The 22992-nt window shown below is 41.6% G+C and overlaps 1 protein-coding gene across 1 annotated transcript in view; it reads left to right on the top strand.

Annotated features, from left to right (window-relative positions):
• Positions 1-11956: 11956 nt before the first annotated feature.
• LOC146647361 (T cell receptor alpha chain MC.7.G5) overlaps positions 11957-22992 on the top strand; it is a 71964-nt gene continuing 60928 nt past the window's right edge. The window contains exons 1-2 of the mRNA XM_085388982.1: positions 11957-12121; positions 14798-15099. Coding sequence (XP_085245108.1) covers positions 12067-12121; positions 14798-15099 — 357 coding nt within the window. The 5' untranslated portion in view covers positions 11957-12066. The remainder of the gene's footprint in view (positions 12122-14797; positions 15100-22992) is intronic.

Consider the following 22992-nt stretch of genomic DNA (forward strand, 5'->3'; position numbering starts at 1 on the left):
CAGTTCCTGTACCAGACTGTTGTACAGTTGGTCAGGATGCTCTCGATGGTGCAGCGATAGAAGTTCACCAGGATGTCTGAGGACAGGTGGTTCTTCCTCAGAGTCCTCAAGAAGAAGAGGCGCTGGTGAGCCTTCTTGACCAGCTTGGAGCAGTTGGTCGTCCAGGTGAGATCCTCGGAGATGTGGACTCCCAGGAACTTGAAGCTGCTCACACGCTCCACAGCCGTCCCCTTAATGTGGATGGGTGGATGTGGGTCACAGTCATATTCAAAACACAGTCATATTCAAAATAATCCCAAATTCGATTCTGGTGCTTTCTCCCGACTTTTCCTGACATGATTCTGCACGAGGACGGAGCAGCAACCAGTGTCGCCAACTCCTCAGTAAGGAAAATCGCTATTGGTTGTCCTAAAAGTCGCTAGAAGTCGCCAAAAGTCGCTTAATGACGTCATCGCCTAATTTTGCATAATCTGGTTGTTCAGTCTGACGCCACTAGCCGTGTCTGGGCCTAAACTCCGCTGCAGGTCCATATATCAAACGATCACTATGGCATTACTGAGAGTTGAAAAACTGTCTAAAGTCTTTCATCTTTAATAAAATGATCAGCGTTCTGCTCTACCAGGTGTAACAATTGAGTTTAACATCCAGGCATCCATGAAAACGGAATTTATGACATTTAACGGAGTTAGAAGTTAGCAGGGAGTTAGCTCGCTAGCTTCTATCTAAATACAATATAGCATGTCCTGACTGCGGGGTTTTGGAAACAAATTCAAACGTACAGCTCTGTTATCACTTCCAACATAAATGAAGACAGAAAACTAAACAGCAGTGACATTTGTAGGGTTACTGAAGTTGGGCTAGCTGGTATATAATGATGTGCTACGTGACCGCTAGCGACACAGCTATGTTAGCATAATATAAACAAGATAACTTCTTTTCCACTCGATAAAAGTTAACGTGAGTGTTCTCGGTGGTCAGGAACAAATGTAATCGCATGGCAGGATGCTGTAAAAGGACCAAACTTCAGCCAGGAGAACAACTGAGATAATCCATCCACAATACGAGGTTAGTCATTCATATACAGCTGCATGGGCTGGGCTGTAGTTACATCCTAAGGTTTTAAAAACTGAGCTTAAATAAATGATTAGCGGTAATAAAAGCCGAGGGAGGTCAACAGTGATCGCTGACTGTTTTAGGAGCTTTTTGAGATTAAATAGAAGAAAATACAAAACATTAAACATGTTAACAACACAAAAGCCATATTAAACGCAGACTGCTTTAGGCCCGGAAGTAGGATTCGTCACGTCATCACTGAACAACCGGATTGGTCATGCTAACCTCATTGTAACCTAAGTTGTTCGAGAGAGAAATAACATCGTGGAAGAGACATAAAGTGGGTAAAAAATGTCCTAACTGCATCCACCCTTCTTCTACAGGCAGGGTGAATTGTTTGTGGACGTTTTTACTAACTCTAAAGTCAGTATCGTTTTTGTCTCAGTATCAAGTCAGTTGAAACTTTTAGTCGTCAGTCCATCACAGTCCAGTCACATGCATACTTTCACACACATTCATACCAGTTGTTGCTGATAATCGAGTCTCAACCTATTCGAGCCTCCATCACCAGCAAGATGACGTCATCATTTTAAAGGAAAACATTTCCTTGTTTTTGTACTGGATTGACTCGCTGCAATCCTCTTAGGCTCAGGACTTCTCATGTGATCAATGTCCCATCTAAGTGAACTTTCTCCCAAACCCATTATAATCATGGAGAAAACACTTTGCGACTGCTTTCAGAAAGAATATTTTAAAGCGCTTTAAAGTTCAATCTCTCAGGCCTGGATTAAAGAGCTGATATGTTAAATCAGGAGCTCACAAAATACCAAAATATCACCACCGGTGGACCACACCTCTCAGATGTTCTTATCTCAGTGCACTGTAACAAAAACAAAAACAAACGTAACCAATAAAATACTAATATAGTAACAAATACTGGGGCTCATTGCAAAACACGTCCAAGCATAAACCATCTTTCTCTCTCTTAGAGAAAGAAAACAATCCAAACCTCACTGATAAAATCAACCTAGTGTCAAGCAAAACCCAAAAATCAACCAAAACTTCACCAGAAAGTTTTTCTCCCTCGCGGGACAATACTGTGTAGGAGCACAGATACCGTAACTCCTTTTTTGCGCTGACAAAAACATGTCAGACTTACTCAATTCAATAGAGGACACGGGCTGCACACAAATGTTTTGCTTTGGTAGAAACTTAAACAACTGAGTTAAATCAACACAACCTTCTCATATTCAGTAAACTTGTGCCTTTTGTGTTCATAACACTATTGAAACATATTCCGATAGAGTCAGTTGGACTCTTGGAATATTGTAATCCTTCACAATTCTGTCATTTTATTTCAACACCATTCAACACACTTTATCCAAATACTACTTGGTCACTTAAATACTACATGTGGTCTTCACATTGCATGTGGTTCAACAAAGTCTACATTATGGTTACCATAAAAATTGAAGGGGTCTACAACAACTACTATCCTCCTATCCTGGTTACAGCAGGGCTGGGAAACAACCCTGAAGTGATAGGTTATCAGATAGAAACAAATAACCATTTACACTTACATTCATGTATAATTAAGCCATAAACAGACATCACGCACAGACATTGTTTTCATAACATAACCGCCTTAGACCTTGTCCCCCAAATCTACACAAACGCACTCTGGGTGACATGAAATGCATTTAACCAATAAACAATCAATGGCTTCTTGTTGTTGTAACAGATTCTGTATTCGCATGTTTGTGTGCAGCATTTGTTAGTAAAGCATTCTTCATTGCATCAGCGTGTGTGTATGCGTCATTTCTCACTCAATCAATGAGTGCATATGTGTTCATGTGTGTGTTTCTCTTCGTTCTGAGTCAGTGCATGTAGATGTGTGTGTTTGTGTTCATCACTTTCCTGTTCTGGTGTTCTGGGTAAACCGCGGCCTGAAGCGTGCCCTGGGATCCTGCCCCCCCTCCATCTCAGTCTGTTTGCATCCATTGGTGCTGCTGCTCAAAGTTCTGTCCATACTGGTTCTGGCCCCAATTAAGGCAGTCCATTTCTCCAGTATCCTGCATCTTCTCCTCGTTCCGCTCCTCCTTAACTTGACCCTTTTGCTTCCGTAGCACCTTCAGGGCTGGCTTCATGCTGCTGGCGTTTTTTCCGTCAGGTTTGGTGACCTCCTGCTCCAGCGAGCTCCGGCCTGATTTCAAGTCCTGTTTCTGGGACTCCAAGCCTGACTGATGGGTTCGATCGTCAGCCAGCTCCTCCTGAGCCATGCTCAGTTTCTGCTCCGATGCCTTGAACTCCCACCGAGGGCAGAAACCTCAGTCTTTTCTGTACAAGTCAGATTGAAGTCCATTGATGTTTTCCTTACTTTGCTCCACGGCCTTTTGCGGCTCTGCTGTCCGGCTCTTCTCAGAGGTCAGCTCCTGGCCGAGCCCCGACACCTGTGCCTTCAGCTCATTTTCTCCTTGTGCTTTTGTCCATTCTGAGGTGCCTCCTGACCTCAGTTACTCCTGTCTCTGGCACGCCCTTTTTGCTGCCCGATTATCCGTGTTGGTCCGTCACTGTCCTGCACAGTTTTAATGCAGAGTTGTTAAGGTCAGCATTCCTTTGCTCGGCCTCATTTTTCATCTGGGCTTAGTGGGCGTCTCGTCACAGCTCTGTCAGCTGAAGCTGTCTTTTTCCAAGTGGCAGGAGTGTGAAGAGTGTGTGAGAGGGGTGTGTCCGATCAGCCACAATGCTGGTGGCTTTGCGAATGCCTCGTTTTCCAAATTCAGATTTTTATTTGTCACGTACACGGCCATACACAGTACGATATGCAGTGAGATGCTTAGACAACTGCTCATGACCGTATCGCCTGCGGGAAGAAGCTCCTCCTCAGTGTCTCTGTGTTGGTCTTCAGGGAGCGGAATCGCTTTCCTGACCTCAGCAGAGAGAACAGTCTGTTGTTGGGATGGCTGAGGTCCTTCACCATCTTCCTGGCCTTGGTCCGGCACCGCCTGCTGTAGATTGAGTGCAGGTCAGGGAGCTCGGAGCGGATGGTGCGCTCAGCTGACCGCACAACCCTCTGTAGAGCTCGTCTGTCCTGCATGGTGCTGTTCCCGAACCAGGTTAAGATGTTTCCCGTCAGGATGCTCTCTATGGTGCACGAGTAAAAGTTCCTGAGCACCTTGGAGGGCAGTTGGAAGTCTCTCAAGCGTCTGAGGTGGTAGAGACGCTGACGGGCCTTTTTCACCACGGTGTTGATGTGACAGGACCATGACAGGTCCTGGTGTAGATGTCCTCAATAGAGGGGAGAGAGACCCCGATGATCTTCTCTGCTGTTCCCACTATCCGCTGTAGGGACTTGCGGTCCGATATGGCACAGTTCCCAAACCAGACAGTGATGCAGCTGCTCAGGATGCTCTCGATAGTTCCTCTATAGAAGGTGGTCAGGATCAGTGGTGGAAGCCGGGCCTTTCTCAGTCTTCTCAGAAAGAAGAGACGCTGACGGAAATCTCCCCGTGTAGTGAAACGGGCCTTTGATTTAACTCTCTCCGTCTCCGCTGCATGAGATCGTTTTCCTGCAGCACTGTTGACATTTTCAAGTTGTTGTTGTGGGTCCAGCTGCTGTAGCATTTGGTCAGGGTCACACATCAAAGATGGTAGAGGAGTGAGCAACAAAGGTGGAGGGGAGAGCAGGAGTCCAGGTCAGCCTCGGCTTTCCGGGCCGACAAAGCAGCCTGTAATCAAGCATAAAGAGAAAAAACAAAACAAAAACAAAACAAAAACGGACGAACGGGTGATGTTGTCATGAAATGTTGTATTGGCTGTGTTATTCAGAGAGGGGAGAAACAACGGGGCCAGGCCCTGTGTTAGCCTTCCCCCCCTTTTTTGTTTTTTCTCACCATATAATATAATATATAACATATAATCAACACATAACCCACCAAGCTGACAGGACAACACAGGTTCATGTTAAAATCCTTAAGATCATGTTTAAAACCCCAAAAATGGAGTTTTCTTTCATTCAGTAATCACTTGTATTAATCAATCAGCAGGAAACATGTCACAATTTGACTCTTTTACTTACTAAATTTGTCATGTCTTCACTAGTCGGTCAGACCAGTGTCTTTTTTTTGAAGTTAAGTTGTTGTCCTGCAACCCAGAGAGTTCATTAGTTAGTAGTGGATAACCTTTATCATTTAACAACAGGTGTATGCTAAGTTTCGCTGCTTTAACCTTGGTGGAAAATCTCCACGTGTTCATGAATGTAAGCTGCTTCTTCATTGCGTGTGTGTGTTTTTGTTTCACCTTTTGTTGTGATGCTCCGGGCGCTTTCCCAACCTCCACAAGTCTGTTGGCCCCAATATTATGTGTTAAAAACTTCTCTTAATTTTTCCTTTAATTCTCTACTAGCTGCTGACTTTTCGACAGCTGCTGATTCTTGCTGAGTGTGGTTTCCATTACTATAATTTTGCTTTGGCCGCTGTGCTTGTGGGGGCAGTTGGTCCAGGCCTGTTGCCACCTGTATTAACACACTAAGAGATTTTATTTAATATCATTTTCATCACTGATAAATGGACCAGCAGGCAACACGCCCACCTTTACAGCGCAGACGACACACACACTCCTCTCTCTACTTCAGTTTTAAAACCCAACATACTTCACACCACAAAGCTGAAACAAATCACAGCTGTATTTATCACTCACTCACTCTGCCGACTGAAGTGCCGGTCTTACACATGCACGATTTGTCTCTTCTATATCAAAACCCAGCCGAACATCAGACATTCACCGTAGTCACTCAAAACCTTATTTGTAATATTATAATCAGCAAAATCAGCGTCTTAATTACAGGCATGTATCATTGTTTGCAACTCATAACTATAAAGCTCTATAACACTCTAAACAGGAAGCAAAAGTCGTCTGTGCGCATCACAGCAGCATGTGAACACACAGTCTAAAAATAGCTCTGCAGCGCTGCAGTGCGCTGCGTCACACACAGTCTCACAGCCAGCTCGCCCAAAGCTCTATTATTTTATATTACAACGACGTCTTATATTTACAAACACTGACAGGCCCGACAGCTTTAGCGCCTAACCAATTTCGACAAATTTACCATGACGGGTCCAACCGAAGAAAGCTCCACTTTTTTGCAGTCACTTACCCAGTATCTGTTTCTACAGTCTCTGGCCTAATCTCTAAAGTCCCTAACTCAATTTAACCGTGTCCAAAAAAAGCACAAAACACCGTTTCAGACGGTGAGGACACTCTAACCCCTAGCTTATTTCAGGATGCCCTGTACCCCACAGATAAGCCAAACTGAACTAACCCTGTTCGCCGACAGGTCAAGACCGCGCGTCCACGGCCAGGAGGGAGCGTAACCTCCGGGCTATGTGCTTCTTAGCAGTTTCCGACTGCCGTCCTATAATAATTTATTAACCAACAACATGACCAATTCCCTACCAAACTACTTGAGCCTTTAACTCAATTTCTTAGCAGCCCTTTGCCTGCATTAACTGGACTCAGCAGTCCAACTGCTTTAACTCATGAGATTTTTTCATCAAAATCAAAACAGACCCTCTACCAGCAACTTCAGTGAGTAGACTTTAATTTTGTCATGTCCAATTTGGCACACTTTGGAAATAATTCAACAGGTAGTGCCTTACCTTTGTATAAGCCGGCTTATGCCCACTCACGTCAGACCACTGGCTTGTGCCTGTCTGTTCGACAACCTCGGACCGTCCAAACCTCTAACTGTCACCCCAATACCACAGACGAGCCCCCAGCTGTTATGGATTCAAATATTGGGGATGGAGACAGGAGGAAAAACCAAAATAACAACACTGGTCCGGTCGGGTTGAGTCAAACAATGATTTTAATGATCACACGCGTGGGAGATGGACACCGTATGCAGACAGCATCAGATCTCAAAATGGTGGAGCATTGCTCAAACTCTTATAGACTCTAGTAGCCCCCACCTAATCATAAAAGCCTAAACATTCACATTCTCTCTCTCACGGCGCCTAAGCTACGACCTTGGCTCCCTCTTTATCTGCTCCTGCTGAGATGGAGCAGGAAGCTCCAGCATGTTCTGTTCTCTGCTAATCAGACAAATAAGGCGATGACTTTCTGCGAACAGTATTTCTTATAACTTAGCAGTATAATGCATCATAAAACAATATCATTCATTCACAATAAATCAGCAGTCTAATGTAATGTAAATCAGTCTAACAAATGCAATAGTTATCAGCTTCTTCTAATTCAGGAGAATAATGCAAACTAAAACTACATAATAATTCACAATCTTTAATTAGGGGTCTAACATGGCATAAAATACTATTATAATCCCACACCTCCCACCCTAAAACCCCCAAATGGATCTAGGACAAGGCACTATGTGTGTGTCCTTCTGATCACCAAAAGGATCATAAAAGCAGGAAGCTTACAACACAAGAAAAAGATCTTTCAGATAGAATGTATCTGCAATAAAACCTCCCCCAGCACCGAGTGGCTGGAGAGGTGGTCAGAGACAAAGGAATGTCTTTGATCTTATAGTTTGAACTTAGACAAATTTAAGAAACACAATGACAACATTCAACAATTTGACGTAACAGTCGTGTTTACGAGTGCCTGTGAGGAGTCGAGCTGCAGCATCCTGAACTAGCTGCAGATGAGACAGCAGAGCTGATACCAGAATAAAGACTGTTGCAGCCGTCAAGCCTGGATGAAATGCATGCGTGGATCACTTTCTCAAAGTCAGCTGATGACATGATGTTCATAATTTTTCCAAAGGCCCTGAGCTGGAAGGAGCTGGCTCTTACAACAGAATTTATTTGTTTGTCAAATGAAAAACTGCCATCAAAGAGAGTTCTGGACTTTTCCAGAGCGCCAAGGTCAACCTTAAGAGAAGAACGAGGGTCAGAAGGTCTAAATAGTACGATCTCAGTATTTTGACCGTTTACATTCAAAATATGTAATGCCAACTATGATTTCATGTCATCAAGGCAGTCCAGCAATTTTTAAAGAGTCTGTAGATTTTTTTTAAAAAGGAAAGTAGATTTGAGATTCATCGGCGTAACAGTGAAACGACAGTCAGTCAGTCGGTGCTCTGTCTTTGTGTCGTCACAGTTCACGGTGCTAATGTGGGCTACACGTCTGTGCTTCATGCCTCAGATGGAACTATCACAGTGTAAGAGAGAGATTCTCCGTGCAGTAAATGTAACACATGACTGGGTCCATGACACAACTGTGTTACAGAAGTCGAATGTTAACTTTAACTGGAAACCAGCCTGGAGACCTGAGACCTGCTGTCAGTCTGCTACAAACAGAGTGAACTGAAGACGCTGAGTCACATCAAACATCAGAACGAAGTCAGAGAAACCACATCACTGACTCGTGTGTACAACTCACACTGACACACACTTCAATGCTACAAACACTTTAGAATCAAAGAAATCACATGAAAGTCATCGATGTTGGTGGCAACATGACGGCTGTGTGGTCTGGACTGAGCTCGATAAAAGAAAACTATGAGTATGTAAAACATTTATATTCTACACTAGGGCTGGGCCATATTATACCGTTCACGGTAATACCGGTATAATGTTAGGCAACGATAGGAAAATGAAATATCGCGATAGAATATGAGTAAAACGCGCATGCGCAGTGCCTTTGTTTTCATACGCACATGGCCGATTGTTGAGTGAAACAGATGAACCACAATTGGTTTGTAAAAATGGTGCAACTTGGTGTTTGTCCGTCAGATACACGACAAAGCACATTTTTTTGCAGAACATGCAAGCGGCCGTCGTTATTGTCGTATTTGTCGGACTAAGATGCTCTTAAATCTGGGAGTAATCTGGGTCCTAAACTCTGTATGCTTCAGGTCAAACGAACACTGCAGCATCACTGAGAGTTAAAAACTGTCTAAATTCTTTCATCTTTAATAAAACGATCAGCATTGCTGCTTTACCAGGTGTAACTATGAAGTTTAACTTCCAGGCATCCATGAAAACAAAATTTACACGCTGCATTCGCAAAGCCACCAGCATTGTGGCTGATCAGACACACCCCTCTCACACACTCTTTACACTCCTGCCATCTGGAAAAAGGTACCGAAGCATTCGGGCACGCACATCCAGACTGTGCAACAGCTTTTTTCCACAAGCCATCCGTCTCCTCAGCAAAAAGGGACTGACTGATAAACACGCACACACACACATACACTAACATTATCACTCAGCTTAACTCAAATACCTCAAAACATTGAGACTGGACTGACTAACCAACACAAAGCGCAAACACACTGACCTACACCACCAAACCATCGCACACACCAACCTGTAAATGCTCTTTTGCACAATATTATTACTAGATATATTATATATTATTATTTTTTTTGCACTAACTTGTCTTGTAGCACCTTGGTTCCTGGAGGAACGTTGTTTCGCCTCACTGTGTATTTTTAAACTGTATATGGTTGAAGTGACAATAAAGTTGAACTTGAACTTGAACTTATTACATTTAACGGAGTTAGAAGTTAGCAGGAAGCTAGCGGAAGTTAGCTCGCTAGTTTCGCTAGTTACCTAAGCATGATATAGCATGTTCTGACGGAGAGATTTCTGAAAAAAATCAAACGTACAGCTCTGCTATCACGTCCAACATAAATGAAGACAGGAAACTAAACAGCAGTGACGTTTGTAGGGTTACTGAAGTTGGGCTAGCTGCTATATAATGATGTGCTACGTGATCGCTAGCGACACAGCTACGTTAGCATAACATAAACAGTGAAGCTGGAGGACGAACACTAACACTTTTCCACTTATAAAAGTTAATGTTAAGGTTCCTGATGGTTAGAGACAAATGCAATCGCATGGCAGGATGCTGTAAACGGACCAAACTTCAGTCAGGAGAACAACTGAGATAATCCATCCACAATACGAGGTTAGTCATTAATATACTGCAACAACATGGGAATAGAGCCGCTGTGATAGAATACAGCATTAATGAATCAATGGTACAGAAGTGGAGGAAGCAAGAAGAATGAGTTTAATAAAGTTTGATTTATCTGACTGCTTTGTTTCGCTTAATGTGCCTTATAATCCCGTGCACCTTATGGTCCGAAAAATACGTACTGCACACTGCAGTTTAATGTTGCAAAGCACCTCTTTTTAACTTCAGTGGATATTATACATGGTTATGCTCAGGATATGTCAGCCCATTTCTACTGGAAATGCCTTTTGGTTAAACTTTCAGCAAGGAATTTGCATTTGCACTGTTACATTTTTATAAAGCTTTAATGTACATAAAAACCAGCTTCTTGTTTAAGTGAAAATAAATGGAAGGTTGTCTTTTTGCACTAGTAATGTTGTGGAGTTGTATTTTGTCTCGCATCAATTATATTGTCAGTTATATCGTTATCGCAAATTTTCAAATATATATCGTGATAAATATTTTTGGCCATATCGCCCTGCCCTATTCTACACTTTAATAAATAATATATATGTATTTATAGTTACAAAGTGAGCTTTGTTTTAATGACACTGGCAAAAGCGCTCGTCCAGGATTCTGAATGTTTCACAGTGAGCGAGGAGGCCGTCACACTGGACCTGCTGCAGCCCCTCAGCTCATCCTGAAACATGATGTTTTAGCTCCTTTATCCTTTAATCCAACTTCACTGTGATTGGCCACCTTTTGAAAACAGCAGGTCTGAAGCGCAGGTGGGGCTGCTGTGCACTTTAGACGACCCTATCAGGGCTATCTGCTCGCTCTGATCATGCTGTTCTGATCTGTTCATGCGGAGTTCATTCAAACCAGCAGAGAATCACACACTGCTGCTGCATGCTGGGCGATACCTGTGTGTTCATCGTTGGTGCTGCACTCAAACTCCATGAAGGTATCCGTCTCCTCCTTCAGTCCCAGCTGCTCTCCCTCCTGACTGCTGCACAGTTCCTCTTTAATCTGTGGAGCTTCTGGTTCCTCCTGCTCCACACTGGAGCTCCTCTCCTGGTTCCAGAGCTGCTGCTCAGGGAGAACCTCCTCCTCCGCACAGACACGCTGCTGACAGAAGTACTTATTTTTATTCGAAATAAGTACCACGTGGAACCTTCAGAGGCTCACACACCCTCCGTGCCTTTAAATAAATGTGTGTGTTGAGCAGCTGCTCAGTCTGATTGTAGAGCAGCGTCCACAGAAATGTGCGCTGTTAGCTTACCGATGAACTGTGCGATCACTGCGGAACGTTTCTGTTATTATAGACATTTATGTGAATTTACCTTCAGCTGTGCTGTAAGCTCAGACCTGCTCTGTGAGGCTCCTCATCACCAGAGTCTTCCTCAGACTCCATCATCTCCTCCTCTTCCTCGCTGATAAACTCTCTGAGACGCTGAACAGCAGACATGTTACTCCAACAGCTAGCTGCTAGCAGGAGGAAAGCTAACGGTACTTCTGCTTTTTCTTTGTTTACTTCCGCCCGGTGTCACAGTGAAGTTCCGGCGAAGTAGAACCGTTAACATGAATTTCCGCTGGAAACATTTCCAGGTCGGACTGAATATTTACTCCTGAATCATAAACATGATCATCAATCATCAATGTTCACTTCACTGAGTAAGACACACATTCACACAGTATTTTAAAGTGAAAACAAATTGCAACGATTTAATCTTAATAACTCCAGAACACAGAAAATACTCAATGCTTGACAATAGCCCAACGCCCAGTGGCAGGTTCATGCCACAGCAGCCAGAAAGCATGAATCCAGCTGTGCCAGTCAGTCTTTATTTACTAAGTACAAGACGAAATCCAAAAGTATGAAACACAAAGGAAAAAAACCACTGGAGGTTTCTGAGTTTGTGCTGAAAGCTGTAACATGTGTTGAGGTTTGGTTTTGGTGTTTGTAACATGCAGAGATATGAGAGGAGGAAGAGGCTGAAGGAGGAGCAACACTGTCACAGAGCAGAAAAGGACTCCCACTGTCAGATACATTCAATATGTGAAGCATACAGAACAGATAGTGTGTGGAAGATGCTGTCACTGCATTACTGGCTCATGTTTCCTTTGTTTGTGATCACACTAACAGGTCGGTTAAAGCAGGAAGAAGAAATGTCTTTAAAGGATCTGTTTGCTAGAAATCACTGGAACAGGCGCTCACAGTTTAACATCGTCTTTAACAACATTTATCTCTTCCTTTAGGTGTCAGCTGTGATCAACTCACTGCAGTCAAGGATGAAGAGTCCACTGTAGAAGGAAACACTCTCACTCTGTCCTACAGATTATCCAGAGATATTATAATTAATGATTATTTCTTCTGGTATCGACAATATCCAGGGAAACCGCCAGAGTTCCTGATCCACATATCAGGGATGAATATTTCAAGGCCGTCGGAGTTTCTGAAATCAGCTGCAAGATTCTCCACAAAACTGTCTGGAAAAAAGCGTCTGGACCTTCAGATCTCCTCTGCTGCAGTGTCTGACTCTGCTGTGTACTACTGTGCTCTGCAGCCCACAGTGACAGGAAACAGCAAAACTCTGCACAAAAACCTTTGGAGCAAAGACAACAGAATACTCCACAACATCCACTAGAGGGAGCCACACACTGTTAAACTGCTCTGGATTGTGAGGAAACATAAGAGTCTTTGTAGTTTGAATGAAATTGAAAAATGTTTGAAGGATAAAACAACAGTAAGTCTTTAACATAATCAGTTCTTGTGGCCTCAGCAATAATGTTCTCACCTCGTCCTCTGGTATAATGCATGAACATCAGCCTCTGGTTTAATGTCAGGAGCAGCAGCACCGACACTGCAAAGCAGAGCCGTGAAGGAGCGAAGCAGCAGAGTCCTTACAAACCCACAGTAACACCCACACACACAGACAGCGACTCAGTTTGCACCTCATTTCTGTCACACTGAAGCCCTGCAGACACCTGAAGGCAGCAGGACACATGTTGATGAATGTGTGGACAGAGCGCTCTGACATGACGCATGAACCCCTCTGTGGTTCGCCTCATTAAACCCCTGCAGATGACGCCAGGCTGCTTCAAAGCCCGTCTGCACAAAGAGCAGCAGCTCATCTGTACACAAAGCAAACACACCTGCTGAAGCTCACAGTCTCAGTTATTCTATTTATTTTAATATTTTCTTTAGTCCGTGCTGCACTGCTACACCTGATGTGGGTTCCCCACCTGTAGAGCTGCCAACTGTCCCGTTTAGTGACCTGCAACGTCACATACAGTGCATATTTACACTGTGGTCCTGGGTTGCTGTCTCAGTGTTTTGAGTTTATTGTTATTATTTTCTAGTTTCTTCTGTTTCGAATTAGTTCTTAGGGTTTGAGTCTTTAGTGTTTCTGTCGTCCCTACCTGTGTCCTCTCCGCTGTCCTGTTCGTGTCTCTGAGATTATGTTTGTAAAACAGTCTGTGCATTTCCTGTTTTGCTTTGTTCAGCTGTGCTCCCCTCCTGTGTGTCACTCCCTCATTGCCTTGTGTGTATTTATAGTGTGTCTGCCTCTGTTTGTCGTCGCTCCGTCTGTGTGTTTGGTCCTCGCATCTCTCTGCTCTCCTTTCCCTGCATGGCTTCATGTTTTCAGCTTTGTTTATTAATGTTCCCAGTTTAGGCTTTAGTTGCTCCCTGCTCCTTATTTCCTGTTTTTGTACTTTACTTTCATTACAAATAAACACTCACTCGCACCCCAGCCAGTGCCTGCATTGTGGATCCTTTTCTCATTACACCACACGACTGCAGCCCCAGCTGTGACAAACACTAAGCTCAGCTAGTTGCGTGTTGTGCGTCTGTCCCTTATTTATAAGGGGAGGTTGTGGCTCACGTGGTAGAGCAGATCAGCTACTAGTTCGATATCCTTGGGCAAGATACTAACCCCAAATTGCCCTCCCATGCATCCATTGGAGTGTCAGTGTTTATTAGTTTGCACTTGAGTTTAGAAGTGCTTGTATGAGTGGGTGTGAATGAGGCGTGTTGTATACAGCGCTTTGAGAAAAGCGCTGTATAAGAATCAGTCCATATTTGATGGTTAACCCACCTGCCAAATCTCACTTTATCCCCAGGATAGAATCAGCCACATGTGGCAGCTGGTTTATTAACTCTGAGTCCTGGTGCTGCTATAGACGACTGCTTTAACTTTTATGGTTTACTTTTGTTCTTTTCACTTATTGTTTCACTGCAGCTCCTCTGTTCTTTCTTTGCTCTGTGTTAAAGAAAAATACAGCTTCATAAATCCAAATCATTTAAACCGTGATCAAAGCTTTTCAAGTCTCACTTTAAGCATGAGAAGCATTAATCAGCTCAGTGATGGAGAACATTTGGCTCGTTGTCCTTGCACACAGTGCAAAGTGCTCCATCCTCCCTCCTCACAGTGATTCAAATGCTGCTAACAGTCTGTGAACCAGGAGGAAGAGGAAGTGAGAGAAGTGAGACTCAAAGAGGAGACAGGGCGACATCATCCAGTAGGCGGGGCTCTCCTTCTGCACTGTGTTCAACCATTGTGTCAATAATAAGTGCTGCTGTGAAGAGAACAATTCTCAGACTGAATGTTGAACATCAGCTAGTTTCTCCTGTTGATTTAAACCTTGTTGTACAGATGGAACATTGGCTGTGGATTATTCTTGCTGCTCTTTTCTTTGGTGAGATACAAACATCAACATGTTTCCTCTGCTTAAATAAATGTGTGAGTCTGATTAATGGTGAGTTTTTAATCATGTTTATTGATCCATCTCTTCCTCTGCATGTTCTGTTCTTCCTCAGAATGTAAAGGAGAAGACAAAGTGATCCAGGAACAAGGAGATGTCATTGCTGCTGAAGGAGACACAGTTACACTTGGATGTAGATATGAAACATCTGATCCATTTCCATATTTGTTCTGGTACAAACAAGAAATAAACAACTTTCCAAAGTATGTTTTAAGACGTGACACTACAGGAACAGAAGATAATGATCAGGAGTTTCCAAAAGACAGATTTGATGCTAAAATCAACAAAGCAGAAAAGTCAGCTCCTCTGAAGATCCAGAAGCTTCAGCTGTCTGACTCTGCTGTGTACTACTGTGCTGTGAGGCCCACAGTGACAGGAAACAGCAAAACTCTGTACAAAAACCTTTGGAGCAAAGACAACAGAATACTCCACAACATCCACTAGAGGGAGCCACACACTGTTAAACCTCTGCAGTTTGTTAGGAGACAGTGTAGATTTTTCATCACGAGATACGGCTGTGTTAAATAACACAAGGTTTACACCTGCCCACTGGTAATTTGTAGCCCGTGTGTGGAACATCCACCTCAGTGGGCTCAAAATTAAAACAGTTTTATCTCGGAAACAAATGTTCAGCTGCTCCCATCACAAACCATCAGTTTAATGTGTTGCTGCTTGATCTGTGTTTCAGCAGAGGAGGAAAGAGCCTCAGATAAAATACAATTCTTCTCCTAAATGCAACTTTACATTCCAGCTGTAAATGATGGATGACTTTAAAGATCATTTTCAGTAATAATCATTCATTGTGCCAGCTCACATTGTGGTACTTTATGGTGGGTTTTATGAGTTGGTGTGGAGAAGCTGCTCTCACCTGCTCCCTGATTGAGAAGTGATCCCACAGTCGTTCCACGTGTCTGAGGTTTCATGCCTTTCCTCAGACTGTGGACCTTTTGCTTGTTAGCTAATGTGTAATACATGAAAGTTCACTTTCATCTCCGGCACCTGACATCCAGAGACCTACCAAAAGTTTGATCTTTGCTATGACAGTGGAAGTTATTGTTCTAAAAACCGTTGCAGAGACGTTGGAGAAAAGCTTTCCTGCACGTCTGAACTGTTTCGTTCATTTAAAGTGAGTCCAAACCTGTTAAACCTGCTTTCAGAAACCGCAGCTGCTGTGTCGTCACTCAACTGCCACTAGAGGTCACTGTGTATCTGAAGTTTGACTAACTTGCTCCCGGAGGCTTAACTGAGGTCAGAGGTCACATTTTCATCCATCTTTGTTCAAGAGGAGTGAGGAGCTTCCAGAGGGAGGAGATCCAGCAGGGACAGTTTGGTGCAGAAGTCCAGGAGAAACAATCTGACATGATGCATGTTTGCATTTGAAAGCAGACGTCTCTGCTTGTTCCTAATGTTTGAACACTTTCAGCCATTTTGGGTTTTTTGTGTGAGATCACAGGTTTAGTGTGGAGAGTGATTTCCAACCAAGTGTGTTAACCTAATGTTAGATTGTCATTGATTATTATAGATCTAATTATTAAGTACACAAGTATGTTTTATTCACAATATAGCAGTGAGGACAGTACAAGGTACACTTCTATACATGAACATATAGTTTCACTTTCAGTAAACTATATTCAAATCATTATGGCTGTAATGTTTTCATGTTTCAGGTAAAACAGGACATAATATTTTGTCAAAGTAGATGTTTTTCTCCAAAACACAGTTTTTAAAAATTCTAATAAAAAATCTCCCTGCTCTCTGAAAGATGAATTAAGGATTAATCATCTATTTATAAGGAGATCTGCAGTTTATGATTCAGTGTCAACACTTTCTGTGAGGGAAGTTAAAATATGACTGACTATGACTGTTTTAGGACCAGATATTCATGTGTGATATTAGATATTCACTGAGGTTCAGCAAAATCACCAGAATAAGGAGCCGTGTGATGCACTTATTTAAACTCTTCACAAAAACTCATCTTCACAATTAAAGAATGTAGGTAATAGAAACAGTGAGAAATAAAAACTACAATCGTCACAGTTTTCATACTCATCTTTTTTCAGAGTCACTGTGGGGCCTCACTCGTGCATAAATGATGAACATTATTCGAGTCGGACCATATTTAGGGTAAAGAAACAATAACGAGCAACTAACACGTTTCCTTGTGTTTTTGTTCTGGTTGATTTTAGACTCAAGATGCAAAGATTATGTAATGATTTTTGGTCTTATTTGGAGAATTCTTATAAGTAGTAAGAGACTCATCGGCGATTAGTTGTCATATCCAGTTAATCCCACCAGGTGTCACCATACTAATAGTTATTAGTGAGAGGTTTGAACTAATAAGCAGAACAATACATTTCTATGTAAGTGTATATCCATTACATTTTCTTTGATCTATAAAACACACAACACTCACACACACACGTCAGTCTATTCACACCTACAGGCCAGTGGACACTCTTTCAATGATGAGGATGTAACATCCTGGACAGGGAGGAACGTCTGTTATGTGTAAACACAAATCTTGAGTTCATCCCTTGAATTAAGAACCTTTCTAGTGTTTCACTGAGTCGTGTGGCATCTTTAAGAGGTCTAACAAACAAAGAGCAATTCTCTGAAAATGGTCAGGCCCGAGGACGAGACTGAAAACAAGTGAAAAAGCTGCCGATGTCCAGGGGAAAACTTGAAATTACAACTTTCAGCTCCACTGTTCAGAGCTGTGGAAAAAAAGACTAAAACTGAAGACTAACAGTTTACTTTCACACAAAGTCTGTTGTTAAAATAAATTCAAAAGAAATTTGTGGGACATAAAACATAACATAAATTAATCACAGGAGGTCACTCACCTGATGTCCAAGTTAAGTAAGCTCATTTCTGCCACTCAGGAGCAAGACCTGGGGATACTTAAACGTCTGCACTCTTGGCAGCAACTCTTCGCTGACCTAGAGTGGGCACCCCATCCATTTCCACCTGAGAACCATTGCCCTTCAGACGTCCTCCTTGTTTTGCTTTTTTGTCATGGGACATAAGGGTTGATTAGAAGCCTTTGTTCACTGCTTTGGGCACTGCTTAGCTCTAAGGAAAATAAAATATTCACTCAGTCGATGACTTTAATTTTTCTTAACTAAGTCACTAACATCAAGGATACCTATTAAACGTATCTGTGACTTTGATGAAGTTGAAGGTTGTATAAACATATAAGAAATAAATAATTACTATTTATTGCTTATATGTTTACTTCTGAAATAATTTCCACCGCAGCACGGTGGCACGGTGGTTAGCACTGTTGCCGCACAGAAGGTCATGAGTTCAATTCCACCATCAGGCCAGGGTCTTTCTGTGTGGAGTTTGCGTGTTCTCCCCGTGTTTGCGTGGGTTCCCTCCGGGTACTCCGGCTTCCTCCCACCATCCAAAGACATGCAGTTTGTGGGGATAGGTTAATTGATTAATCCAAATTACCTAACTGTGTGTTAGCCCTGTGACAGACTGGCGACCTGTCCAGGGTGTAACCCGCCTCTCCCCCTATGACAGCTGGGATAGGCTCCAGCACCCCCCGCGACCCTGAAAAGGATAAGCGGAAGCAAATGGATGGATGGATGGATAATTTCCACCACCTGTGTAAAACATTGCTCGCCAGTGTTGCAGAGGTAAGGTTTCCCATTTGCATGAGTTCTCACATTTTGGTAGGACTTTGGGTTTAAATCATTGAGCAATAATGTGATGGTCAAACTATATTTGGTATACACAAATATATCTCCGAATCTTTAAAATCGCTTATGATTCATGTGTTCAGGACTCTTTTCTAGAGAAATCATAAGCAATGTGGAGGGGTCTCATGTCATTAAATCTTTTCTGACCAGTGTTGCAGGGTTAGGGCTTCTCTCCCCTGTGTGTCATGTAGGTGTTTAGCTCATTGCTTTGGCAATAATGTGTCTTTGATATCTTATGTGAATGCTTCACTGTTTTTATGCATTTAAACCTTTTTTCACAGGTGTTCCCAGAGTAAAGTTTCACACATATGAGTGTTAAAATGAATAATCAAATCATCAATCAATGAAACTTTTCCAATTTTTCGCAAGAATGCTGCTTCACACTAATCTTAAATCGTTGAGATCTGATGTTTTGATGCTTTGATACATGTATATTTCTTGTCACTGGTGTGGTATGGAGTTTGCTTTTACAGATTTTCTCTGAGATCTTTCCAGGGGTATGGTTTCTTAGTTGTTCATCCATATGATAAAATCACCAGTTTTCACACATTTTTGGGCTTCGAAGAATCTTTGATGTGTGTCATTTGATGTGCATTTTTTTTTTTTTACAGATTTTACAGATTTTATATTAGTGGAGGTTATTGTAGCTGGCCCTGAAATTCTTGGAAAGATGTTGTCTAGCCAGATTATTACTCTGGAATGAATTACCCTGGCCTCCAGTAACACTGTGAGCAATCTTGGAGTTGTTCTTGAGTAGGATATGTCCATCAATGTGCATATTAAACAAATGTGTAAGACTGCTTTCTCCGTTTGTGCAACATCTCCAAAATTAGAAATATCCTGTCCCAGAGTGACGCTGAAAAACTAGTTCATGTGTTGTGCCCTAAAACCAGGGAATTAGTGAAGGGAGATGAATGAAGACACTGACACGTAGGTCTTGTTTTCAGTCATCTGCATAAAGTATCAGTTTCAAAAGTTTGTTTGTTTGTTTGTTAATTTATTTTGATTATGTAAAAATATACAAAGTTCATTTAATTCAATTCAATTCAATTCAATAAAACTTTATTGATCCTGAAGGCTTTAGCAAAGAAAATAAGAGAAAAAAATGGTATACAACCCCCCCCAATACATTTCAACATTGCTTCACTTGTTCTGATTCAGTTACATATTGAAAAAGAGTTTGAAGGACACGCATATTTAATCCCACCCCTTCACCATAAGTTATCAGTCAGTATTTCATCAGCTTCCTTACTGATATAATCTGCAGTAATATTAACAAACATATTTCTGATATAATATATACAGCACACCATAAAACTTCCTAAACAGAAATATTCGCTGAATTTCATCAATTTCCTTTCATTATAACTCATGAACATCATATCTGTTTAACTCTTTGAGCTGCTTTATGTTTGGACGTTGCTTCGGCTCCAAACTCAAACTGTTCCACAGCTTCGCTCCACTCACAGAAATAAAAAGGCTTTTTCAAAATCCCTTAAATTATAACTTCCTTCTATGCCGACACGTTTTTAGACAGTTTAATAGGATTGTGTGGTCAACACTACCAAATGCTGCACTCAGGTCTAGAAGAATTAAAACGGTACTTTTTCCAGAGTCAGCGGCTAAAAGCACATTATTGAACACCTTCAGTAGAGACTCTGCTGTGGAAGGCTCTGAAACCAGACTGATATTTATCCAGAATATTATGTGTGTCCAAGAATGAGGATAATTGGTGGAGGACAACTTTCTCGAGAACCTTAGACAAAAATGGTAGCTTAGAGATTGGTCTAAAATTGCCAAGAACTGACGGGTCCAAACCAGGTTTTTTTTTTTAGAAGCAGCTGGACAACAGCTTGTTTAAACGAATAAGGAACAGCTCCATTTGAGATGCTTTACAATAGCGCATCTCTGAGAAATGGTGTAGGTAACACATCCAAGGGGCAAGAAGTTGGTTTCATGTGCATTATTATATCAGTAAGATGGGATAATGAGACTGGTTTAAATTCGGAGAAAAAGAAAGAACATGTAGGTGTTTTCGAAGGGTCTTGGGATGGGAGTGGGATATGTGCTCTGATATTATCAATTTTTTCAGTAAAAAACTTTTGAAAATCCTCAGAAGTGTGTGAGGCAGTCTCAGATGGCTGAAGTGGTGGGATGCAGGACAGAGTTGATTGTGTTGAATAGAACTTTAGGATTACCAGAATTCTTAGTAATAACCTTGGAGAAATAAGTTGCTCTTTCTACCTTGATGGCGCGCTGATAGTTAATAAAACAATCTCTAAACACTTGGTAAGAGATGTGGAGCTTGTCTTTCTTCCATTTTCGTTCTGCTTTCCTGCATTCCTTCCTGACGGCACGAGTTGCAAATCTGTACAGCCAGTGATTACATTTTTACTTTTTTCTTGATAGATTTCATAAATAGATAATGTACAGGGATGTTATACATTCCTGTACATTATCAATCACTGTTGTCATCTTATCCACCACATTAAATCTCAATGATTTGTCCACATACACGGCCATTCCTCCTCCACCTTTGTTTTGCAGAGTTATAAATGTGAATTCATAACCCTCCAGTTCAAAGTCTGTTCCTTTTTCCACATTAATCCAAGTTTCAGATAAGTCATTGACACTGAATGAATGTGAAAACTGGTTAAAACATTCTTTGATATGATTAAATATAGCCTATAGGCTTCTACATTTAAAGTGGATAATTACTAATCTCAGTTTTATTCCTCTGATTGTACTCTTCATTTGTAGCAGCAGTCGTCTTTGATACTTTAATTGTTGTCTGAAACTGTTTCATATTCCAAGTCCTGTGTATTGTGATTCACGTGGGCAAATATTTTCTGTTCCATTTGATCCTATTCTGCAGCTGTCTGACTGATGTAGTTGTTTCTTCCAGATATAGCTGAGTTCTTCCTTTCATTGTGTGTCAGAAGTGAGAGTGTGGCTGTTTGTTACCTTGTTTATAGTCCAGATCATGTTGCTCACTGATATTTTTTGAGATCCGCCATGTTTTTAATGGTCAAACATGCATCCCATGTTTTCTCTGCCTGGATAGAATCAATTTGAAGACCACAGTTACCTTTCTTTTCCGTTTTAACTGATAAGACTACTTTGGACAGTGCATTACATGAACTGTAACCTAAAATAACTACATCTCCTTAACTCACGTGCCTCCCCTCTTCTGTGGAACCAGCTTCCAGATTGGATTCAGGAGACAGACACTATCTCTACTTTTAAGATTAGGCTTCAAACTTTCCTTTTTGCTAAAGCATATAGTTAGGGCTGGACCAGGTGACCCTGAATCCTCCCTTAGTTATACTGCAATAGATGTAGGCTGCCGGGGATTCCCATGATGCACTGAGTGTTTCTTCTTCACTCACTATGTTTTTGTACACCTGTATATGTGCACATGCCTTTAAATATTTTCTCACCGGTGTTGCAGGGGTAAAGTCTCTCCGTGTGAGTCTTCATATGAAGTGTAAAATCACCACTTTGAAAAATGTTCTCCACTTTTTTGGCATGGATATTGCTTTGAATCTGTGAGTCATTTGATTGGACATTGTGTTGTTTGTATACATTTTAACTTTATTCATGTTGTTGCACAGCCAAGCCTTCCTACCTGTGATTTCCTAATATTGACAATGAACTGATTCTTTTCCCAAAAGTCTAGCAAGAATGCATCTTCTAGGCTCTTACAGCCTTCCTCAAAGGTTCAGAGGTATGGTTTCAGGGTTCAGGGATAATTCATATACTGTTTATAAATATTACAAATATATTGTTGAAAAAATAATGAAACAACAGGAAAAATAAATCAGCTCAGAAAACAAAAAGAAAAAATTAAACACAGAGCATAACTAAAAGCAAAATTTGTCATGAAACGCAGAAGGAAGAGAACCGAAACACATGAAACAGGTAAGTGCAAAAACTTTTATTTCAGCAAAGTCTAAGAAAACAATCCAAAGACAACTACATTGAGATTCTTCAAATGAAGCCAAAAAAACACACACACAGGATCAAATATGAGAAAGTCACATAGAAGGGAGACAAACAGCCACTCTGACAAGGAACAATTGGAAACTAAGACTATAAATAATACCTAATTCTGCTAGAACAGGATCTTGGATCTCCCAGATTTGGAGCAGAGCCTATGTTATGAAATCTGGCAGCTCGTGTCAGTAAAGTTAGCATCCACACTGGCTCAAATGTCTGTGTACATTTTATACAGATACACGAAACAACAACAAAAACAAAGGCGTTCACAGAGATGCATGTAGGCTTTCAGAACCATGGACAGAGCTCTTTGTGTGGCAGTGCTATTACTTGATTGTGAAATGAAATGAGAGAGCAAGAAACATATCCACACAACATTAATTCAGTTCAGTTAAATTTTATTTATATAGCACCAAATCACATTAAAACACAATAATACAGAGAAACTCAACAATTGAGCAAACACTTTGGCAACAGTGGGAAGGAAAAAGTCCCTTTAACATTAGGAGGATTTTGAGCATCACACAATGAATTAGCTGCATTT

The sequence above is a fragment of the Rhamphochromis longiceps genome, linkage group LG18 (genome assembly GCF_057381845.1).
Source record: "Rhamphochromis longiceps isolate RC_006_pf linkage group LG18, R_longiceps_female_GT1.1, whole genome shotgun sequence".
NCBI lineage: Eukaryota > Metazoa > Chordata > Actinopteri > Cichliformes > Cichlidae > Rhamphochromis > Rhamphochromis longiceps.